The sequence below is a fragment of the Coenobita brevimanus genome, chromosome 65, assembly GCF_032717465.1.
Source record: "Coenobita brevimanus isolate Jiangsu-jjx chromosome 65, ASM3271746v2, whole genome shotgun sequence".
Taxonomy (NCBI): Eukaryota; Metazoa; Arthropoda; class Malacostraca; order Decapoda; family Coenobitidae; genus Coenobita; species Coenobita brevimanus.
The window spans coordinates 7,200,908-7,225,907 of NC_137018.1; the positions used below are offsets into that span (position 1 = coordinate 7,200,908).

Consider the following 25,000-nt stretch of genomic DNA (forward strand, 5'->3'; position numbering starts at 1 on the left):
TTTTTACTCTAACTTGGCCCATATTTTCGTCCTTTGGCAGCTTATTTCGCATGGCTTAATGGAAGAAAAAAAAAATACTACGGCTCTACATCTATCTCTAGCATTCCTAAGACAAGCATAATATTTTAGTATTCTTGCAATTCAGCCTTTAAGATGGAGAGATGGCAATTTTAGGCCAAGTTAGTGTGAAAAGACTATAGTTAGTGTGAAGATTATACATACTGCTTGGTGCACACTGATACCCGTACAAGTCTCAAGGTGCCCAAGAGTGAGTTCAGGAATCCATCAGAACCTGTAAGTACTAATAGTCGCTTTAATTAATCTGTTTCTGTAACTAGAATGTAATTATCCGACACTGTTGCATATAATTAAAGTGGTAAAAAAAAGGAATATGAATGACAGTTATCAGAGAAAAAAAAAAAATGCATACAACGCTGGCGTTTACAATGGCAAAATATAAAACTGGAATTGAAACTAGCAAAAAGGTCAGAAATTTAGATTAGACGTAGGTGGCGTTTAGTGGATCAAGGGATTTTATATTGGCGATAGTGGCTCGATTTTAAAATAGTCAACACAAAATGCACACATATAGTTTCGAATTGGAATTAAAGTTGCAGCTGGGAGACCAAATTTCACAAAAACAGTTCATTGTGTCCCTTACCGTAAACTACATCCCCAAAGAAAAGCCTCATACAAGGTGTAAAAAATAACCACTCATATTATGGTTTTAAAAGTTACATAATTCATTCCTCTTAGACTAATGGAGGCAAAACTACTGCCGTCCTAACTGGTGATCGTATCTATTATGCATGTACTGAAAAGGAAAATGTCTGATCTTCTTGTTTACATTAAAAGAACTCACCATTACTTTATATTTGTAATTCTCAAAAAACTGTCAAATCTTTTAAATACATGGTTTTACATTTATGATTAGTATGCACGGAGCTTCATTAATACAATACATACCTCTCTTTGATGGTAGCTAGAAAGAAATATACAAATAATGAGTTTGAATGCTATCGACATCCCATCTCGACAAGGTCCTGATGTAATTAGTTGCAGATATAATATTAATGTTTATTTTGTTATAAAGGCATTGACAAGTTTTCATTTACTACAAACGAGTAACCATTTACAACACCAAGATTTTACCTCTGCATTTACGGTAGAGTCGGAGTCAAAGTCCTGTCACTTCTCCTGCTTTTTTTTTTTTTTTTCCATGGTCTATGAAAATTAGTGTTGTTATTTCGTAGTTGTCGACACTGATAAAACTGATCTGCCAAAAAAAAAAAGAAGAAAAAAAAAATATAAAGAAAAAAAAATCAGTTTGGATTGGTGTGGAGTTAACCTTGTCTGTATTCTTAACCTTATTTGTTCTCAAGATTGAAGACCTTTGTTCTTGCGTGACCATTAACCCTTCCACCAAGCATTGTTCAAAAGATATAAAAAAATATTCTACTCTGCACTGTGACCTTGACCTTTGACTGAATTTCAAAGCCTGTGGAGAGATGACTGAAGTTTTGAAGCCGACTGTACATTTACTTTCTAATATGCTAACAGATGTAGTCTAACTGTTATACTTAAGGCCAGAGTTAAAATTAATTTTATCTCCTTAGTATACCTATTCTATACACCATTTCTAACTGCTCTAACTTAAAAACCTATGATTGGTTCCTTTCGAGTCGTCCAGTTCTGTGTAGAAATTGTAACTTCACACAAATCATGGAATGAAAAATAGTAATTATATGTGTGCAATGTATACCTCCAGTGATCTCTGTCTGTCTGTCTGTCTGTCTCTCTCTCTCTCTCTCTCTCTCTCTCTCTCTCTCTCTCTCTCTCTCTCTCATGAAACACTACATAGCTCACAATCTTGGTCAGAGCATCCCCGGAAAGGATGCTAAATATCACAACTTATTAAAAATTACAAAATTATGGTCTCCAGTCCGACAGTACAAATATTATACATAACTGAATACTAAAAAGAAGAGCCAAGAGAAATGGAAATCCAGTCTACTTTACCATAATCCTTCCTGGAAAAAAAAAAAAAAAACTCCCAAATTTCGGATCAATACAAGAGTAAGATGGACAGTACTTCCACATAATAAAAATATACTTAATTCTTAACTTAAATGTACAATATACTGAGGTGGTTTATACATAATTGGACATGTGATAAGGTCATGAGGAGAGGAAGACTAAGATCAAGCTTGAAATATAAAAAAGAAGTGCACTATACTTTCAACCAAGACATTCACCTCTTGTGCCTCTTACATCGCGGGTGACATAAATACTTTAACGAGACATATAGTGGACAAAGGAAGACTTCATCACCCACGGAGGGATGAAAATATGCATCTCAGTCCACTATGTTACATTCACGTGCCTATGGATCCTGCAGTGAAGAAGAGGTAAAAGAAGTGTCTCGACTCTACTAGCTGACTGTGCATGAACGAAAGCAGGGTAGAACTGTGTGAGGAATTGGTGAAGTAGGGAATTATGGCCGTATTACTAAAACTGAGTGCATGAAGGTGCAAGCTCCCCTCTAATTTCTAACAGTGCTTTATGAAACCCCTATAAATATTACGCATAATAAGCCTGCATTTCACACAGGGCCATTGCTAGGATGCAAAAATTGGGGTGGCCAAGGGGTGGTAAAGTCTAATCATGTAGTAGCACAAGAAGAACTCTATAGGAGAATCTGAAGAGATTCCCCCTGATATTTGGATTGGCCAGGGATACTTCTAGGGTAACCAATGACACCCTGGCCACCCATTATCCTACGTTACTGATTTCATAGTACAGAGTGTTGTTATTGGTGGCACAGAGCTGGCAGACATATTAGGTGACCTTCACGTGCTTCAGAAATTATCGTCAGAAATTACTCCTTTAGGCACTTAGTTAAAACAATAGGCATTAATCTTTCCTGACAGGGCGTCCTCGAATGAACTCAGGTATTAGGAGTCTGACAAATTAAAAAGTTAGCGTTACAGGTTCCAGCTGTGATTTATCTCAAACAAAATTTCAAGATATTTTGCGTTAAGGCATGTGATACAAAAATAGTATAGGTTTAATATTAACATACTTCGCAGACATCACAGAACGCCGTTTTTACTTAAGTGTTACTACTGTCAGCCGCCTAGCTATTGGTAACACGTGTGCAATATATTCACTACGATAAACATTCACGTACAAACACACTGAAATATCTATACGTCAAACTCACTCACAAGATATGCTTGCAGTACCTACTTAGTCTTTACAAGCGCAAACATTCTCTCTCAAGCATTCGCATTCATAGTTCTTACCAAGCCAGGTGACCTACTTCGCAAACAGGTGAAATATCAGCTATTCTCCTGCAAAAGACTAAGGAGTGTTACGTGTCTTCAAGAACCAGAAGTAATGGTAGGTATTTAATAGGTAGGTAAGCTCACTGATCTATGAATGAATTTTTGGACATGTCATTGGGTATTCAGTTGCACTTTGTTTCCTTGATCCTGTATCCTGCCCACCCCATGTACAACTGCGGTAAATAGGGTTAGGATGATGATGATGATGATGGAAATACACAGGGCAGAGACAGGGCTGTAACCATAAGGCATTCAGGAACAGAGTAGAAATTAATTTAAATTTGGTTTGCATCTTTCAAAGCCTAATTTTCATATTCCCAATTTTATGATGTCATAGCTTCTTTTCTTTATTATCTAGGTTTAATTACTTTCATATTCGTTTCTGTTTGCATTCAGTATGCTATATTATTTTGTTACCTAAAGTAGATTTGTGGCCCAGTTTCTTGACAAATGCTGAAAATGAGGTGATTGAGGCCAAAGATTGTAAATTAAAGGCATAATGACCTTTTCATATCCTAGAACAATTTACCAGAGTTTTGTTAGCTTTCCTACGTTACTATATACATGTATGTATAACCAGTATATATATATATATATATATATATATATATATATATATATATATATATATATATATATATATATATATATATATATATATATAATTCTTGGGAAGTGGGGAAAAATCTGGAAAAATAAGTTTCAGTTACTCTGGATAGGTTAAGGTCGTTATTCAATAAAATATGCAGTAAATCGTACGCTTACATTGCTGTATTTACATCAGTGTCATCCCTTAGAAACTAGAGACTCTTTGAGTCTATCAGTTACTTTAATGTTTCTCTTTATACAAAGAATATTATCTTGAAACATATGGCTAATGTATTAAAATATATTATTAACTTGCATAAAAATAAGTTATTTATCTAAAAACCTCATAATTAACCGTGAATCTGGGAAATAATTAAATTCCAAGATTAAGGAAAACGTTATGACAGCTATGTCAATTAAGGTATACATATAAATATACCATAATGGGGCGCAAACCCTGGCTCACCCGTGTACGAAACGCACACTCTACCACTGTACCACAGAGGCTCCATATATATATATATATATATATATATATATATATATATATATATATATATATATATATATATATATATATATATATATATATATATATATATATATATATATAATCCAAATCTGGGAAGATAGTTGTTTTATAAACTGTACGTAATGTTTCTAACAGTTCATTCACCAAAATAAATATTCTGGGACACTACTTTAATATGATACCTACATTATTATCGTACGTGCTTGTGCCCCGTCATCTAATATATATATATATATATATATATATATATATATATATATATATATATATATATATATATATATATATATATACGTTCACTTCTTAAGCTACACAGGTATGGGAACAGAATCTCTTTGAAACCTATAACAGTAACATTTAGCTAACGAGGTTTCCTGTTCATAGTTATTACATTCTACCAGGGTCACACGTCTCAGCCATGTGTAGCACTTCCCGTAACCAGGATATGGTGAAGGTTTACAGTTAAGAATGATCCTTATTAACACATCTAGGATTTTTTGCTTGGTACCATTAACCCCTTCTGCCAAAGGACGTCATTTTTATTTCATTCTTGCTGTCATGACGATTATATGCAGGTTAGGAGAGACATATTGAAACTGGAGAATTAAATGTAGCCTTCAGTTTGTCTCTTCGCTACGACAGGTGATTGTTAAGCTGAACAGAACAGTCTGACGTTAACTAAAACAAAATGAGAAAGACATCCTTGGGAAAGAGAAGTTAAAATATGTTACCTAGTAGTGTCACTGATTTTAGGAATGTGAGGTTCTAATTCTAAAGGATACTATGCCTTATCAAGTAATATTTCGGCTCTTACATTTGTTGAAAATCGCTGTTGGTTTATGAGACCAGCTTGACTTATAAATATGAACGTATAAAGTATTCAGCTTTTTTTCTGAACACATGTACGAAAAAATAAATAATCTTAGTGTGCTATATTAGTGTATGATTAACAAAAATGCATTGTTACTCTCGTTTTGCTTCATACTCAGGCATAGGTACAGAGAATTTTCATGTACAGAGAATTTTTATCTCTGTAACTGTGTATTATTTTCTTTAGCGTTACATATATAGAAAAAAAAAAAGACTTTTGGTTGAAATTTTTATGAGCTCAGAGGCAGCAACCCTACGGTCATATGAAGCCGCTTTCACAGTTATTATTTGTTACGATGCTGACCAGAGAAACCTTCATTCCTCTTCGCATACACTATCACCTTTGGCAGTACTGTCGGCGAGTATGTGAATCATTAACCACAGCTTTAATAGAGCGAAAACAATGGAATTATCAACAAGTTCCACATATCCCCTCAAAACACATCATGGTTTTTTCGACGAGATGTAAAAAGTTGACCTTAGAAGTGACCTTTAGAGATGTATATAGTTATTTTCAGCATCATTAAACTCCATCCAGAGTAATACTTTTCTCTTGACTGCTTAGAGGAATACGATTGACGTCATCCACACTTAAGAAACTGAACAAGAGCGTGAAGGTGTCGATGTGCATGTCTGATCTGAGCTCTGTTATCAGACTGAGGAGATCAACTGGAAGGAAGGATCGAGGGAGCGCACATCTTCCTTAGCATGTGTGTCATGATCCGCCACCGTCCACACACAGACCATAGACTTGCTGGAAAGACGGTCCGGAGAAGAGCGGCTTCGGACGGCGACTGATGCGGGGGCCGCAGTCTCGTCCTGGTGAAGCATCTCGGCGGAGGTACGACCCTAGGATGGAGAAGATGAAACGAGGTGCAGCATAAAGGAACTGTGTGAGAAGGATTTATCAAAGTATAAATGAGGAGCAGCATAAGAGAACTGTGTGAAAGGATTTAATAAAGGAGGGGAATAGAAATGTACCTATATAAAACTGTGATAAAGATTTACTAAAGGAGAAATGGAACAACTTTGGTCAAATTTTCCACTAACACTGTCTCAAAACTGTCATATCCTGAACATATAATTTGCTAAACTATTCTGTATTACTTGAATGAGTGGAAACCTTGCAACATCATTTTCCAACTCCAAAATACAGTAACTGCACGTTTAGGTATGGAAAAATGATACCCATAACGAAAAAAGACTATAGGAATAATGGTTTTGAGGTAAAATATCATGTCTTACTAACAAGGTAATGGTATTAATTGATGAAATAAATGTAGCTATTGAGAGAGAATATTTTCAGCTATAGGTTATAGGTTTCGTTAACTGATGACGGAAGCGGTTATTAAAGCTGAAACAGAAATCTGAATTTAAAGCTGCTTTTTCTATGTACTGTGCAACAGGCATAATGATGAGCATAGTTTGTTTGTATCATATGAAAATCCTATTTAATCATTTGGTGCAATGTTTTGGACGCAGAGCTGAATGGCATTAGAATGCACTGCATAAGCGTAAATACATTGCAACGGTAAAGTGAACTGTGGAAGGAAAAGCACTTATCAATGGCTCCTAAAGAGGATGCAAATAAACAGCGATGTAGGAAGTACTATAATGGTAATTTCTGCTACCGTAGTCACATACAAGTGTTTTGCACAGACTAGACCCAGAGAAACGTAAATCAAAGGGTTGCGCCAGAAAGTGGTTCACGTAAAAGTTCCTGTCAACAGCGGGAAGATCACAGGGATACGAAAACATGTTACGGTAGTTACCATCCACACACAGTATGGAGAAATGCTTCTATAAAACAACTGTTTTTTTTTTTTTTTTTTTTTTTTTACCAGAACACAAGTTACAAATTAATATCATTATTGAAGATGGGATAAATCATTAACTATTGCCACTTTCACTGTTTAACTGCTTGTATGTCCATTTCTCTTTCAATTTAATTATAATGCTGAGTAAGGTAGACAAAGCGAAAGTACTCATTTGTCTAACAAAAACAGATAATCGTTTATCCGTCTGTCGTTCTATCTGCATCAGACATCTAATCCTTGAGTTCGTCCAAGGTGGCTAAAACAGAGCTGCCTGCAAGCCCTTCTGTCGCTTCTTGTCTCTTCCCGCCAGTAATCGAAGTCTTGAAAACTGTCTTCCAGATAATGGGAAATTTTAAAAGTAAACAGTGTAAACAAATTTTAAAAAGGTGTCTTAAGATTTACCATGGGCTGTCACGACACTGGGTCTTTGGAAGTGAAGGAGTACTGCGAGGTGGTGTAGGAGTCGAAGGTGGGCATGGAGAGGAAGGATGGCCCATTCTTGCGTTCCAAGTTCTTCTTTCTCGCCGGCTTGGACGAAGAGTCGCAGGAGAGAGCGAACCTGATCTCCTTGCCCATCTCAGTCCAAACCGAGGCCTGGGGAAAAGTAAGTTGAATGACTAAATGGTGTTATTTTTTTTTGTCCAGTATCGTCTGGTCTACTGTTGTTGTTGTGAACCGGTGGACCGAAGGCTTAAATTGTCCTCCTGCTGTCCACCATCTTCCTTTCAGGGTACAGGGAAGCACCTGAGGGACGTTTGTATAACCAAGTAGTGGAGCCGCCTGGACATATCGGTGTCACCACATGAAGGCGCCCGTCTCCAGCAACACCGTCACCACCGCCAGGTCATTTTGGGTATATATGTGTCTGTTAGTGTGCAGTCAGTCCCATTAATCCGACGACTTAGACTAAACTTTACTCTTTCAATTTCCAGATAATTTTCTTCAGCTTAGGGGAAGATATGTCATTCTGATGGCTTAATTAAGGGTAAAAGTAACTCTCAGTTCGAAAACGATCACCTACGCTGGATAAAAATCGTCTAAGGAATGTATGATTAAACTGAAAAATTCATTCCCTCGGTGACGAGTTAAGTTCACCACTCACACCATCATCATCATCATCATCATCATAATCCCTGCAGCGTAAAGACCTCTTCCAGCTCTCCTCACTCTGACACAACATTTCGTGCTTCCCCATATCATTTGAATAACTACTGTATAAGGATTCATTTACCCCCAGCCTGCTGCGCTCTGGGATGATAATATTGTCGAATTAAATATCCATCTTCCATCCTTACCACCAAAGTTGTGGCTTACACAGCCCATGTTTCCTTGCTTCATCACTCGTTTGATCAGTTAATGAAAGGAAGGTGTGGCCCATTTTGTGTGTGTGTGTGTGTAATTCACCGGGTCGGTCAGGATCACTTGATGGTCAGCTTTTACCCTCCCGGAAGGGAGCTGAGAGCTCATATAGTCCGATCTAAAGGCAAGGCTGTGACCTTCACACAAGCACACACCCGTCCCCTTGCTCAAGGGGGACTAACCACTCACTTCGTCAGTGAAACTTTTCGCAACCTGAGCGAGGCACGAACTCCCGTCCACCAGTTGGCAAGCGAGAACGTTACCACTGCACCAGCGAGCGGTGTGTGTGTGTGTGTGTGTGTGTGTATGTGTGTGTGTGTGTGTGTGTGTGTGTGTGTGTCCTATCCACCAATATATATAAAAACACGGAACACAGGGTATAAATATATAAGTAAGTTACTGTTAGCTATGCTAGTTTTCTGTGTTAAGAAAGCTAGAGAGAACGGAAAATGCCGTTTTCGTTTGACCATCAACTGGCGCAGACAGGTTTAAAGAAATTTGTGAGCCAGGCCGTCCGTACACCCCCCATATCTTTATATATGTGTACCTATCCTGTACATACAGTATGTCTATGGCTTCATATGAGTGAATATATACATATATGGATAAATATATACGAATATGTATGTGTGCATTATGTGTCTCTCTCTCTCTCTGCATATATAGGATATCTCCATATGTCTGTTTCAGTGTATCACTTTGCTCATCCCCAAACTTGTCATGATAGCTTAATGACTGCAACAACTTTGTACCATCTATGTGTCATTGTATGTGTTCAATATTGTGCTTGCGATGATAATTATTTCTATACTTTTATGGCTTAAGGTATCATTGTAACCTGCTCTCATGCACCCTTCCCTACTTGGCTTCTGCGACAATATTCCCCAGAGCGAGGCTTGTACTGAATGGTAAATAATGAACCTAAATACATAAAAAAGGTGGGGCCAAGCCTGTTCTTAGGCGTAGGGGGGGCAACTACTGTAACTGCAGAGTATGTACACATTATATAATCCGAAATATCAGGGGGGTCACTGCATGGGGGTCCAAAGGTCTGACCAAGGGGCCCCAGTGTGTATCAGTGGCGTAGCTACGATAGGGGGCCTGTTCCCCCGTCCCCCAACGACCCCGGTGGCTACGTCATTGATTTCACCACTGTAACATTTGGCAATAAATACTGTACTGTAAGCTTTTCCCACTAGAGAAAAAATCTCTAACTCTGCATAAAAGGATGGTTATATACGTACTTCATATTCACTAGAGATTCGTAACGTCACAGCAGAAAATTAATATACATTAGTAACAATACTAATTAAACAAGTCACTAAACCAAGTGTCCTATTATTATCTCCTATCTGACAAAGCAAGTATCCCTGAGTATAGTGAATGAGAGGATATATACGGTAAGTGTAAGGCAAGAAGTCCATGAGGCAATGCGTGTTGTTGAAATAGCAGTGTTTGTGAAGGTGAATGTACTCGTATAAAGGCACTGAGGCATCCCAAACAGGGCATAAATGTGTGACACCGCACTCATGTACACACTACTACAACAACTTACATGTATTTGTCCATCTCATTGTGATCAAACCCAGGACTCATCAACAAACACGCTCGTCTTACTCTCAAAGCACAGTTAAACCCTGATACCCTTACGCAGGAGCTGCTCAGTATTAGCCAGGCGATCCATTGTTGTTGTCTTCTTGTGGTATACACATTACTGAAGCGAATCCTATTAGTGCACACAAGAAAGGAGGCAACAACTGACCAACTGACCCAGCTCAGGTTTGTTTGTTCCAGCTCAGGTAATAACTTAAGTATCTGTTGTGTGAGTAAGACAAGGATAGCCAAACTAGAAGGTACTTACATGTTCCTCCGTGGCGAGCTTGCGTGACTTCCAGACGAACTCACAGACAGCGACGACGGATGCCAGCCCCATGCCAGCCAGTAGCACCACGAACACGCCTCCTACGTTGTTTAGACCCAGCTCGTTGGCTTTGGACGAGCTCTTAGACTCGTCAGCCTAAGGGGGAACACAAATAAACTTTACTACCCCTTCTTCACCTCTCTGGCATGACCTGTACACCCTGTAATTTCATCTGCTTATAACTTCATCCATTTATCACTACATTCATTCATCATTAACAGCAGTAACATCGTCATATCCAGAAGAGACTCTTATCCTGCGAGACACACAACACATCTGGGAAATAAACACACACCCTGAGAACACACACACACACAGACACACACACACACACACAGACACACAGACACACACACACACACACACACACACACACACACACACACACACACACACACACACACACACACAAACACGCCCTAAGCTAAGTATTTTTTGAGATAGCTTTACACTAAATATTGAATCTGATTACCAAAACCATGATGTGGTCTGTCTCTTGCCATATAAGCATGTGAAAAATTATTTCATTTTTGTTTTTATGTAAAGGCATCTAGAGAGAAAATATCGACAGGAATGTAAAGATAATTTAATTCAAGAACTGATGAATACAAATGTCTGATCAGTCACATTAAGGGTTTCAGTAACATGGATTTTCAATAGATTAGTTGTTCACGGTGTTTTTAATGGATACTTTCATCAGATGTAAGCAGCAGTATCAAGGCGAGGCAATAAGAAGAAAGAGGGGTTGGTGGATGTGAAAATTGGAACAGAACTGACGAAGTGTGTGTCGGTAAGTTCAGGCGAGAGTGAAAGTTAGAGGCAAGTGTGTTGACAGGACGAAGTGGAGGTAAGTGAAGAGATGATAGAGAGCTTGAAGATATTTTTGTCAGTCTTGGATGAAGTCTGGGATTAGACGTCGAGCAACATATACACTGATAACTACAAGAAGAGAACATAGGAGACACGAAATGGCCAGACATATGAAAGTAAAGAAATCGAGGACGATGCTGAATTATATCCAGTACGCACATAACAAATGAACTACAGTAAGAATAAATTGAGTTAAATAAGAATTTGCAGTGACAGGCATGGAGAAGGATTACAGGCAAGGACACAGGTATGAAAGAAGGGTTAATGGAGGTTAGTCAAGCCGCTTAGAAAATATGAGAGTTCAGTTAGTAGTTGTGCTGCTGAATTATATGGCATACAGGGACTAACAGAATAATAAGAATGCAAAGACTAGGACAAAGTTATTGTTGCAGGATAATAGTTTTTATGGTTATAAGAAAGAGGGAGAAAAAAATAGGCTTCAGATGTGTAGTGGACATATGGCTCATTTTCCTAGGCGCCTTGTCAGTGGTTCTCCTGCTTTAATGCTTTTCTAGTCCTATTTTTTTATCCTCCCATCCTCTGTATTGGTTGGAAGTACAGCTAGGATGATGTTGGTATTACTATAATTTAACTGGGTAGCTTGTGATAGGAAATGCAGACACTAACATGCAGAACTGATGATTTTGTAGAGCAGACCAAACCTTAGATACCCGTATATGAGTAGGAATGACAGGCTGACATCATTATCCCCTTGGAGGCAGCCGTCGACTTGGTTATTTTTCTCTTGCTAACGTCGGGCCATTTTACTCATCACAGGGAAATTTCTCGTTTTCCGAGGATTAATCGGTGAAACTGTATTCAGCCTCAAGGGGCATCAATAAGTATTACACGCCTATCCAGCATTAACGTTTGATCCTTGGCTGACGTCTGCCTGTTTTACTCTGGTTAACCCTAGACGATATTACCCGTCAAGGGGAAACATGCAAAACCGTAGGGCTTATGAGCTGTCACTATTAAAAACGATGATAGCATTTCCTCATCTTTACTGTCTTTCCATACATATTGACCAGTGGTAGTAGCTAGCATGCTGAACCCTCCCAGGGCCAAAATTTAGAAACGTCAACATCACTGAATAACAGAGTAACTGAAGGACAGATTATTGTAAGTCATTCAGTGCAGCGAACGGCACCACACACTAGCCCATGTTTCGTATGGTAGGACTCAAGCCATAGTTTTTGCGACAATTAAAAAGCAACCAAGAATGAATTATGATATCTTTTGACGTAATCATGTAACTGCCAGAAAACAAGTGAACATCTGTAACTATCAATTGGGACTTTTCAGGTTGGCTGCATATAAAGAACAATGTGAGTCTGTGTTGGCCCTTAAAAACTTGCTGTTGGTTTCAAAACGTAAATAATAACAATGAACAGCTGATACACGTACCATTGACATTTTACCAAGAAATGGTCAGCTAGAAGCCGTTATGTGTGTGTGTAAGACAACAATCATATAGCAAGAGACATTACTGCAGAGGTGTGACGAGTGACTTCATCCTGACATTTTTTATGACACATACTGTAACAGTTGTAATCAGTGAAATTTTCTTATGATGAAAATGTGTCAGTGTTTATAACTGCTACATTGTCTGGTTGTAAAGTATCGCTGTACGAATGAGACAGAATTCTGTATATCACGCCATACCCGTTTTTATCTGGTGGGTTTGGAGAAGTCAGCTGGTTAGCTGATATTTTTGTCCATTCAGTTGTCTACGAGATGAAGCCTGGCTCAGGCGGTAGACCCACCAGGAAAACACAATTGTATTTCCGTGAAACATTGGCTTCGGCTCTCCTGCTGCAGGGTGTCAATCAGTGGGACTCTGATGATGGTGAGGAGAGGTTGGGTGCCCCTCCATCTCCTTCCTCCCCACCATCCTCATTTTCCTCATGATTTTAAATCAGTCATTTCGCCAAATGGTCCACCGGGAAAAGGCTTCTTTGCTCTAGTTTTAAATGGAAACATCATTGTAATTATTGTTATTTTCGACTTCCAACCGAGAAGTTCTTCTTTTTGTAGGGGTTAAGTTGCTCTCCTCAGGCTTGGAGTACACGAATCACTAATTAATGTGGCACTTGAAAGTAATCCGCCCTCATCCAAAAAGAAACCATGTAAACTGTAAAAGACCGGAGAAAAAAACATGAAGTGCAGGAATGGAGTCAGGATTTATTCGACGTTCTATCTGTGACGCTTTCCTCCGGATTAATCTGAAAAAGCCCTCACAGATAAAACTTTAAATAAATCTTGGGTCATATCCCTGCATTTGGTGTTTTTCTCCAATCAGCTCTTGTGTTTCCAAGATGTATTGTGCAAGAATCAATAAGCTTTCATTTAATCTTCACTAAACACTGGGCATACAGGAAAAAGGAAGTTGCGTTCCATTGGTGTGAAATAAGAGGTCTAATTAACTACTTGCAGCCACTTGCAATTACCGAAGACACTATACCTACATAGGATTCTTTATAGCTCAGTCTAGTTCGAGGGGAGAGTTGTTTCACGGTTAGGTGATTATTATTAACCAGTGCGCTAAGCAAGGGATTTCTTTGTGTTCATCATCACATAAAAGGGAAAAATTATAGACGGATGTTAGCAAAAAGGACTGGATACATTTTAGATCAGGCGTTGATGCTCTGAGGTGAACTTTATGTCAAGGTGTTAGTCCAGGTCCAGGTTGTGTTTATGCTCAGGATTTAGTATACAACCAAGTGACATTTATGGTTGAGCATACATAAATAACAATTTTGTGTCCATCAAGGGGGAACTATTAAAGGTGTTCGTGGAAGTTTATGTGAGGTTAGGCTCTGGGTTTCTATTCTATGCAAAACCATGAATTTTATGGTCGTATGCTTAAACTAAAATTGTGGCAATCTATATTTGCGCGATCGGTGAGCTCCACAACTGGATTCCACAGTTGTTTGTATGCTTAGTCACAGTTGTAGCACGGAGTAAAGCTGGCAATCGTGACGGTACAACAGAATGGTTTTGCAGTATAACATTATATTGCTTGTATTTGAGAACGACTAGAAAAAGCTTCTCGCACTTAAACTTTTTCCCACTAATTTTGGTAAAGATTGCAGAGCTGTGGCATCCATAACTGTGCATTCCAGAATCTGAATAAGCATACGACCATTATTCTCTCAACGGCAGGGCGTGAGAAGCAATTTTAACTTCTTCTTTACGATGACATCTTTTTCACTGTTTCCTGGCTACTCCTACTGTCCAATGATGATGGTGATGCTTATTATAGGAGAGACCCTTCACAGTGTAGGGCTTAGAAACTGTCATCATACATCCCAGATTATTTTGACCCCTTGAATCTTGGTGACGTTCTGTTCATTCAGCCCAGGAAAGGCCTCTCGTATTGAAGGGGTTTGCTAGGGCCAGGTCTCACCCCTTCAGATCGAAAAGTCTCTCCTAAGCTAAATAATGTCGTCAGGAGATATCAAAAATTAAATTTAAAAGGTGTTCTCGGGTTCAGTGGGGTAAATGGAGACTTTCTACCCCCCTCAGTCCCAAAGGGTGTGTTTGGAGGTGAAGGAACTCGGCAGGAGGTAGCCAGGATAAAAGTCATCATCGCACTGAAGAGGTACATTTAGTCAGAGCCCAGCCTCATTGGGATACTTGGAGGTTCAGGATACTCTCGGGCGTGCTAGGAGTGTTAGTAGAGACCAGAGTTACGGTGGGTAAAGCCAGTCCTCTTACTTTACACTGGCCCCCTCCCTTCTTCCTTTTCCACCAGAGCGTCCTGAGCGCTTGTAGTTTCCCTCCCTCCTGCAGGTTCAGGATTGCCTCCGAGATCGCTTTCGTGTAGGGGGAGCCTGTGTAGGGAGTTCATATCTAGGCCAAAAAGATCCTATTGACAAAAAGAGACTCCAGTGTTGTTAGCCAGGCCAGACGGAGAAGCATACTTGAGGTTTCAGAAGAGCCAGGGATAGGACAGGCGAGGAAAAGAGCAGGAGTCGGAAAACAATACTCTACTTCGACAAAAAGCCAGGGCAATGGATAGGAATAAATTAGAAGCTATGGAAAGATACTGAACGATGCATATGTAACTTCGAGACCATCGCAGACCTCAGCACTAATGACTGGAAAAAGAAAATTACTACAGTATCATGCAGGCAAGCGGGTCATGGGCTCTGATGAGGAGACGGACACTATGATATCTGGAAAAAATATATATGTGATTCAGTTCTTCCATGGCTGTCAGAGAAAATGAGGTGGGAGATTATTTATGATGTGGTGGGGTCAGAGAGACTGGTTTCCACGATCAGTTAAAAATGCGTGGCGAGGGAAGAATCTAAAAAAATGTTTGAGTAGATAAGCAAAACGGGAAACCACTCCTACTGTGCTAGAGTGGCATGTTTAGAATGGTAGATTATTTCACTTAGGCAAATTCTAGTCATTTTAACACTATGGTTCAAAACTGATTGCGTCTACCAGCCTCAGCCCCTTCACTGTGAGTTCGTGTTTACTTGAAAAAGAAAATAAACTAAGGATGACCAGTATAAAGAAAAAAATCAACCACGATCATCATGGTCACGGGGTTGATGACGAGTCTAACCCCTTCACTACGAGGTTCTTTTTATAGCTGAAAAAAATCGTCTACGAGTCCGCAGTATGAAATTAGTGAAAAGCTTGTCACAGTGAAAGGGTTAGGTGGGTGTGCTTATCTTGGTGTGGGCGTGGTGAGGGCGTGCGTGTTACCTGACAAGTGCCCCCGCCCCTCTTCTCCTTCCACCACTTCCGCTTGAGGCCGTGCAGTTTGCCTCCCTCCTGCAGCTTCAGCACGGCGGAGTTGATCAGCGTGCGGTAGGGCGAGCCTGACGACACCGTGGCCACACTTTGACCCTCACTCAACAACACACCGCCCTGCCACACTCAGGTCACTAGCAACCAACTGCACACCTCAAACTAACACGTCTTTTTGTATATGATATCAATATATTTATTTTTACACAGCAAGTACTGATAAAGACAACCCATTTATTGCAACTAGTGGAAACTTGGCCACGTCCTAAACGTGAACACTAAACCTTCTTATGTGACCACTGAGGGACAACAGATTTACAGGTTTATAATAACTATCAAAACTTAAATTCACCATAATCGTATCCAGTGGCTCATTTCTCTTGTAAGGTAGGATTACACATTTAATCCATGCGATGAGGTGCGGTTGAAGTGACACAACAAAGGTAAATATTAATATACTAGAAATAAGAGAAGCATAACACTATCTTTACTGCAATTGCACAGTCAGTAAGCTGCAACGGGGCCAGGTATCTTCCCCGAGAAACTAAATGCAGACTAAACTTGAACTTACTCTGACGGGAAAAAATGACAGCGCTCAGACACTTAATACGAAAGGTAAAAGTCACATAGTTTCCCCTCAGGTTCTACGCACCCTTCAATCGCAAAGAACAAAATAAGCTACATTTCATAAGCATATCATTAACGACTATATTATCTTTCTGATTCAAAATAAGCGGGAGGGAAAACTTTAGTCGGTGTGGTCATGTATGCCTGGTTAAATGTATAGTGGACTTGTAAACAACTATATTTTTAACTTTATCACACTCTCAGACACAAAAGTATGTTTAAAGGAATTGACCTGAGGGAAATGTGAACTATAATATTACGAGGCAGTATTATGTGCTTGTTAGGTACATATCTCTCTTAACTTGGAATTCTCATGTATATTTTATTCATATTAAAAACTTTGCCTGTGTAATTGTAATAATATACTAAATATTATCTTGCTTATTATCTGCAAAAGGTGTACTAAGTATGGAGAATATGTAGCAGTGTATCTTCTCAAACACTGAAACATATCATGAACCTGTAATATCATTTTGCTCTATGTTATGAAAAGTCAAAATGTTATCGAACACCATCGGGAAAGAGGCAGTCTCAATGGCTTTTAAGTATCATTCCCCAGCCTATGTGGAAGGTATTACAGCTGGATTCATGATAAATATCTAAAGCTTACCAAAAAGCATGCATATATCTCATGTTCATTAAGTATACATTCTCATGCATACGCTAATATCAAATCCCAAATCAAAGCTAGAATTACCCCGGTTGAGTATTTTTAATGTTTTCAGTCGGTATTATTACTTGATCTTCAGTGCAATGGAAAGCCTGCAATTTTCACAACTGATAAAGCAAGAGTCCTGAGATGATTTTATGTGGGAATAAATGATACATAGCTCGTGCACGTGCGGTTAGAAGCGAGGCCCAGGTTAAGTCGCTACAGCCAGGGAGATCATGTGCCAACGACTGACCCAAGTTGATGAGACTAAGAGATGGATGTACGACTCCCTAAATGCATTCTGTTAAGCCTGTTCCTGAGCCACTAAGCAAAGAGAAGGAGAGAGTCGTTTCTGACCTGGAGGGAGCGCAATACCATAGCTTTTGGAGTCGAGAGGACCCCCCACCTGCGTCAAATCACAGTATCTCTCCGTAATGTACTCGATGCTTGAGGATTCCATCATGTAGGCGTACTGGCCGTCACCCTTCTGCACCCTCTTCACGCCCTCCTCGTTGGATTTAGTGTACACGCTGGGGTTCTGCGACTCCATGAAGCTGAACATGCGCTGATACGTGGGCAGCTTGGACGTGCTGTGGGGGTAAAGATCAATTTTTGTAAGGGACAGATTATTAGTGTTCGTGTAAAGTATGATAGGTTTATTGCCATTAGCTATAGTTTGTTGTTGAAAGTGATAAATATATTTTTGTTGGCGGTATTTTGTTTTAAGTTACGTTGTTCTTTTTGTATTACTCATAAAGTGGTAGTTAATATTACTTTAAGAAAAAAATTCTCCAAAGGGTGAAAACAAATGAAAATTTAGCAACAGGAAGCATATAATAAAGTCTAAAATGTACGATCATATACAAGATGGCTAATGCAAAATACAAATGGGGACACGATATGAATAAATAATGACTAAGGTAATTTACTAGATGCCGTACTTCTGCTCTTACCTTCCTAGAGTGAATGACTGTAATGAATATGGTGATGTGGTATTTAAAGGGGAAAAATCGATGAAAGTCTCTTAAGAACAAATTACAGGCGAGATTTTGTATTCATCTCTGTCCCATTAAGTTCTGGCTGATTGTAAGCAAACTTTTTTAAATGTACAAAGAACTTCCACCACTTGAGTACTGTAAGCAGCAATACAGCAAAGAAATCCAATATACAGTACACTTCCACAGAAAAGCTGTTGATGTTTAAAATAGTGCAGGAATTTGCCAACTGGATCTAATGATTACTGTACACAGGAATACTGCTAAGAAAACCAAGTAATGAGGGACAGGTAATATTTAGACCCACCTGAAGAAAGTCCACGTTGATCCGCCGTAGAGTGATCCATACTTGATCTTGGTCTGCTTGGCCAGGTCCTCGGCAGACTCTATGGGCGACTCCATGCGCTCCACGGTGAGGAAGGCGGCCAGGTTGGCGGTGTAGGACGAGATCATGATTAGCGTGAAGAACCACCAGATGCCCGCCACGATGCGCGTTGACACCGCTCTGGGAAAGGCCAACAAGAGCTACAGGACAAGTTTTGTATTTCATAAGCGTTTTTGTAATGGTTTCTGCGTAAAAGTACACAGAATTCATGACATGAAATGATTTTGCCTGCCAGTACAAAATTGTAAACGCTGTATGGACTGAATGAATTTGTAAATCTCAGTGTTTAATACTCTGACTTGGAGAATATCCTCCATATGAAATGAATTGGTGTACAGTTCTCTAGCCATGAAAGGAACAATCGTGGTATTTATTAACCCTATTTATGCTAAAATTTCCCGAAGTTTGTATTAGTCTGCTCAGTGTAGGCAAATGCTTCTATGCCAGTAATAAAAATGTAAATAACTACATTCAGAAAATAGTCAGGTAGTGGTGGAATTATAACTCACTTTGGCTGCTGCTCGGTGCCCTGCTGTAGGAGGCTGCCCATGGTAAACCACAGCGAGTTGATAAGACTGTACTGGTTCTCCAAGGTTTTATTTTCCGGCTCACGACAGGAGAACGATGCAATCCACTCGTAGGGACTCAACCTGCAGACGGAAATAGCAGTCAGATGTGTTGCAATATCGTACATGATATGTTAAAGGAATCCTGAATAATTAAGGCAAAAGTGGATGATGTGAAGGGTTACTGTACAGTCACACGGTGGTCATTACCAAGAAGGAGGCACGACGAGTTTGGCACTGCTTTGGGTGAACTTTGTAAACTTAATCAACTGTGCATGGAGAAAGACGATCATACTACTCAGTTACTACCATTTTTACAGGATATATTCAACTATCCAGTCTTTGTTCTCGTATCGTCCTGAGGAAATACGCTTAGGTAAGAGTGTGGTTCTGACCTGGCGAGGACAAAGAGAAGGAGGGAGACTCCTAAGTACGCGGTGGCCATGTAGAGCCACACATCCAGCGACAAAGGCTGAAGAAAGCTGAATAGGTTAGGCGGCTGCTTGGTTGGCTTTCGGTATAGGATGCTGATACCTGGTGGAGGAGAAGTGGAAGTTTTTTTTAAGAAAAAGAATTGTATAACTGCTGTGGCTGGAAGAAATAACATGGTAACAGAGTACAGGGATCCCATATTGATAGGGATATAACGTCATTTAGCCATAATATTTAGACTCTTGAGTTTCAATTTGCACTTCGAAAATCAGTGAATGACTAACACCAAATTGACATCGAAAGAGTGGAGTGGGTTATGACGGGTTACTAGTACTTATACCGACGCGAAGGCTGTTTGATTAATTTTTCTTCAGTGAAAATCTTTGTGGAAATTATATCATGGCGGTGAGACGCCGTGAATATTGTTGTAACATGTTTCTTGCGAAGGCACAGAGAGTGTTGTTAATTTTGAAAGGTGAGATTCTGACTTTTATTCCCATTAACAATTGATTTTTGTCAGGAGGGCCCCTCTCAACCATCCACCAAATATAGATAAATTCGGAGTAAAGGTATTTATTTTTGCGAGGCCGGAATTATTCTCACGGGGCCGGAACTTTTCTCACGGAGGCTTAGTATCGCCTTCTACATATCAAAGAGTTTTTTTTCCGATCGTCCCTAAATTTGGTGGAGGTGCTGAGTAGTGCTCCATGACAATTTTGGGTATTTCCTGGCTGCTAGTTTATTAAGGGCTTGCACAGACCCGGAACTGAAACCAAGTGAGACAGTCAAAAAGATCTCAAGTACAGAAATGAATGAAAAACCAGTCCAAGAGCCACATTCGGAAGAGCCTTCAGTATGGATAAAATAAAAGAAATTTCTTAAAACATTCCCTGTCCATCTGGCGGTAACAGCATTTTGTGTAGTTACCGAGGTTCATCCACGGCATAGTGAAATCCACCTCCTGTTCCCGCTCGTATGTGATGGTCAGGTCACCGATGGCCAGATCAGCTTTCTGTGGAGAGGAAACATTCGTAGCACATTCGGTTACAGGAAAAAACAAAAAACAAAAAAAAACAGACAAACGCAGCGCCCAAATACACTGATATATACTAATGAAGACGAATATAAATGATGGATGAGGTATGCATGGCCCTACACATAAGGGTTGCATCCATTGTCTCACTTGACCATCTAACTCCTTTTCACCTTGTCATTACCTCATCTGACCCTACATCTCCTCTTCACCTGGAGTTTTGTCCCTGCCTAACCTGACTCTCCATTCTTTTCTCACTTGGACCTATCTCAATTTTTCCTACCTCCTCTCTTTTTCTACTTCCAACTCACCTGCTGCTGCCTCTTCTGTCTCTGCCCTATGTGCCCAGTCCTTCATTATTACCTGCCTCACCTGGTCCGGCCTTACCTGGTCCCTCCCCACCTAGCCCTAGCTTACCTGACGCGGCCCCACCTCTCCCTACCTCACCTGGCCCTTCCTCGGCTAACTCTGCCTCACCTGGTCCCACATCACCTTTCCCTACTTTCCCTGGTCCTGCCTCACCTGACTTAGAAGCTCCCCAATCATGCCGTTCCATCTGTTGAGCTTCTCGTCGAACTTGCCGTGCTGCCCGTCCTCTGCGATCTTGATGGTGTAGTTGAAGCCCAGCAAGTTTGAGATCTCGTGTATCAGGTCCACACAGAAGCCCTCGTAGCGGTCGTTGCCGGTCATCTGCTCTGAGGTCTCGCGCAGCATCGTGTACGGGGCAGCCTTTGTAAATAGACATGGGAATTAATACACGCACACGCGCACACACACACACACACACACACACACACACACACACACACACACACACACACACACACACACACACACACACACACACACACACCTTGATAATTCTCACACGCACGTATATGGAATGATCTATACACTCATGTACAATACCACATATATGGAATAATTCACACACTCATGTACCACATATATGGAATAATTAACACACACACACACACACACACACACACACACACACACACACACACACACACACACACACACACACACATCTTGATAATTCTCACAAGCACGTATATGGAATGATCTATACACTCATGTACAATACCACATATATGGAATAATTCACACACTCATGTACCACATACATGGAATAATTAACACACACACACACACACACACACACACACACACACACACACACACACACACACACACACACACACACACACACACACACGGACATGCGAATACATGTGAAATACTCAGCATACAAGCAATAATTAATGTACACAGACCAATGAAATAATTAAGATAAACATAGAGACGCAACATTTAGTGCATACAATATTTAGTGTACAAAAGGCAATTAATAAACACATAGACACAAAATAATAAACACAGACACAAGCATTACCAGTACTCTTTGCTTTTTATGTCAGTTTGTGTAGAGGTATCAACCGCAAAAGATTAACACGTAATAATCAACACACATATGGCTTGGATATCTCAGTACACGTTTTACAAAGGACTCTAATCGGTAATGCGATATTTAGGGAGCGCGACCCCCTCCCAGTGATTCTGGGAGGAGTGGGGGATCAGCCCTGCTCCCAAAAATAAAAATGATCAGAAGTAGAGGATTGTGAGCATATGAGTTATAAATAACTGGGCACACATAGCCTATAGCAGGATTGGATATGCATTTTCATGTCTTCTCTCAATGCGCAGGAAGAAACTGCTCATCTACTTTATTAATTTATTTTTGCTGCTGCCATAGGATTGTATTTACCTCGTTATGGGAATCTCTTAGTAATGGAGTTCAAACCTCTGAACAATCCTTTATTAACTCGTACCTAACAGATACATGTGGCCCCATAAGTTACTCCCAATCACATCTAGACTTACAACGAAATGAGTAATTTCTTCTGGTGGATACTCACAAGGATGCTGGAGATGATGAGTGTCTTGTTCTGCAGGCTCTCAACGATCCCCTGCTGCACTTCGCTGTACGTGCGGGTGTAGTTGGCGCCGCTACTGGGATCCCACCTGCCCGAACACCAGCATAACAGTTAATCATTCCAGCTAACACAATACAGTCCTAGTAATCAAACCTTTCCTTCCACGCCAGTTCATCGGGCATACTAACTCTGTCATTACAGTAATTCCTTTCATCTCACATAACATGACATTCGTATTCCAGGACTTCATTTAAGCTCAGTCCGTTTAATATCGTGATCTTCCCAAACTGTTCTTTATCCCAGTTTACATGATACAAAGCTAATATTTCAGTCTTTCCTTCCTGCTCAACCTGTCGCACATTCTCAGACTTCCTCTACGGTATTTATTTTTTGTTCAAGTAATGTAGTCTTTATTATCCAGCTGAATATTCATCTTACCTCAGCCAATCCCTATAACCTAATAAAGGATCACATTATATTGCACTCCTTCCATCCAGTCAATTTCATCCACCTCTTAATGAAATGGTCTTCGTTCCAACCAACAAAGATAATGCAACCTTTTCACTACAGTCCGTCCTTTCAGCCCCGCCACTCAACGTTCTCACACAGTTCTCTCTCCACCCCAGTCCAGTCGCTCACTCCCACACTCACAGTATCACCAAACTGAGCCACGTTTAACATCACTCGAACACGCACCGTCCACTACCATTCTGAACATATTTGGCTGTAGTGGACGTAGGGATGCATAGATAACAGTGTATCTTTACATTAACGTGAACTGGAAATTGGAAACAAAGTGCGAGTAAGTGGTATCTGTATCAAGGGCAATAGACCACTTTAGGGCTACTATTTCTGTCCATCTTCAAATTTGGATTATGTAACTGAAGACCCCAGAATACTTTAACTATGACAGAAGGATACACACACACACACACACACACACACACACACACACACACACACACAGAAACTAACCTTCCAACTCGCTCTAGTCCATCCTTAGAGAGTTCTACAATGTCGAGTGTGACGTCACGCCGAAACCCCTCCGTGTCGAACTTGATGAGGCCCGTCAGTCCGCTCACCTGCACCTGGGGGGTAGGGGGAAGGTAATTATTAGGAGCAAGGGGGTGCAGGGGTGGGAGGGGGGACTATAAGTTTCATGCAATTCAGTTTTATGGCATCACCGATATAGCTTAGTTCTTGTTTTTCTTTATTCAGTTCCAAAGACTGATTAAAATAAATACTAAGCAATATTCTTCACATTTGGATGCTATACAGTAAAGGAAATGTATTCCGAAATTTGCATATACGTGTATTTGACTTAGCTGTTCCTCGTTCGTATTATCTTTCGATGTTGTTTTGCTACTGATTTTGCGTGGGATTTAAATACTACAGGGCAATGTACCGATCAGCATAAATTATCGTTATATCTTTCTTTTAATATCTGGGAGTGCATGTTCAAAACCAGCTCAAGTAAAAAATAATGTGCAGTTCCATAATCATAACGATAATCCCATAGGTGCTTTATTTTTCTTTTCTTTTCTGTTCTTTCTTTTTTGTTTACCTGTTCAACACACTTTGTAAAATATGCAGAAAAAAATTAATCATCTCATTCTTGGGTTAGTTGGGATATCTTGGAAAATTTTCATGATGGTGGTTCCTTTCGTTGCACATACAAGCGTGAATGGAAAACCTCCCTATTTCCAGCGTCAAATACAACTGTTGTTCATAAATCATCCGGGTGTGGCAAGGCGAAATAGGTTACACTGTGTCATTTTTACTAACTTTCACGCCTCGTACTTTTATCTCACTGCCTTTGGACAAATCGCCATCAGTAACACCTCTCTTGAAGCTCATAACTATATTTCTCACGCTTTTCCATGACCACGTACCAACTTTGTTATTTAGCTGGCATGATCATGTTCCCGCTATGTTCACTCAGTTGTCAGGCCCACGTACCCATTTTGTTATTAAGTTGCTGTGATCACGTACCAGCTATGTTCACCCGGTTGCCATGCTCACGTACCCACTCAGTTGCCGTGCTCACGTACCCACTTCATGTAGTTGATGAGGGAGTTGCCGTGGACCCAGGTGAAGTCTCCGTCACACTCGAGCGGCGTGACATCAATGTGGCGGGATCGGTCCAGGTCGTCCAGGGCCTTGGCGAACAGCTGCACCGCGTCGTACATCAGGGCTACCTCGGTCTGGGGAAGAAGCAGGCAGGCACGGGGTTAGGCAGGGGGAGGTAGAAGAACATGCGGGGGTTTAGGCAGGTGGTATGTAGGGAGTAAGGCAGGGGGAA

At 40.2% G+C, this 25,000-nt stretch overlaps 1 protein-coding gene across 1 annotated transcript in view; it reads right to left on the reverse strand.

Annotated features, from left to right (window-relative positions):
* Positions 1–7,565: 7,565 nt before the first annotated feature.
* LOC145404879 (glutamate receptor ionotropic, kainate 2-like) overlaps positions 7,566–25,000 on the reverse strand; it is a 97,304-nt gene continuing 79,869 nt past the window's right edge. The window contains exons 8-19 of the mRNA XM_080276380.1: positions 24,750–24,902; positions 23,674–23,786; positions 22,681–22,786; positions 21,284–21,490; positions 20,656–20,740; positions 19,692–19,830; positions 19,240–19,380; positions 18,653–18,850; positions 17,708–17,940; positions 16,027–16,142; positions 10,375–10,530; positions 7,566–7,748 (exon numbers count right to left, since the gene is read on the reverse strand). Coding sequence (XP_080132506.1) covers positions 7,566–7,748; positions 10,375–10,530; positions 16,027–16,142; positions 17,708–17,940; positions 18,653–18,850; positions 19,240–19,380; positions 19,692–19,830; positions 20,656–20,740; positions 21,284–21,490; positions 22,681–22,786; positions 23,674–23,786; positions 24,750–24,902 — 1,830 coding nt within the window. The remainder of the gene's footprint in view (positions 7,749–10,374; positions 10,531–16,026; positions 16,143–17,707; positions 17,941–18,652; positions 18,851–19,239; positions 19,381–19,691; positions 19,831–20,655; positions 20,741–21,283; positions 21,491–22,680; positions 22,787–23,673; positions 23,787–24,749; positions 24,903–25,000) is intronic.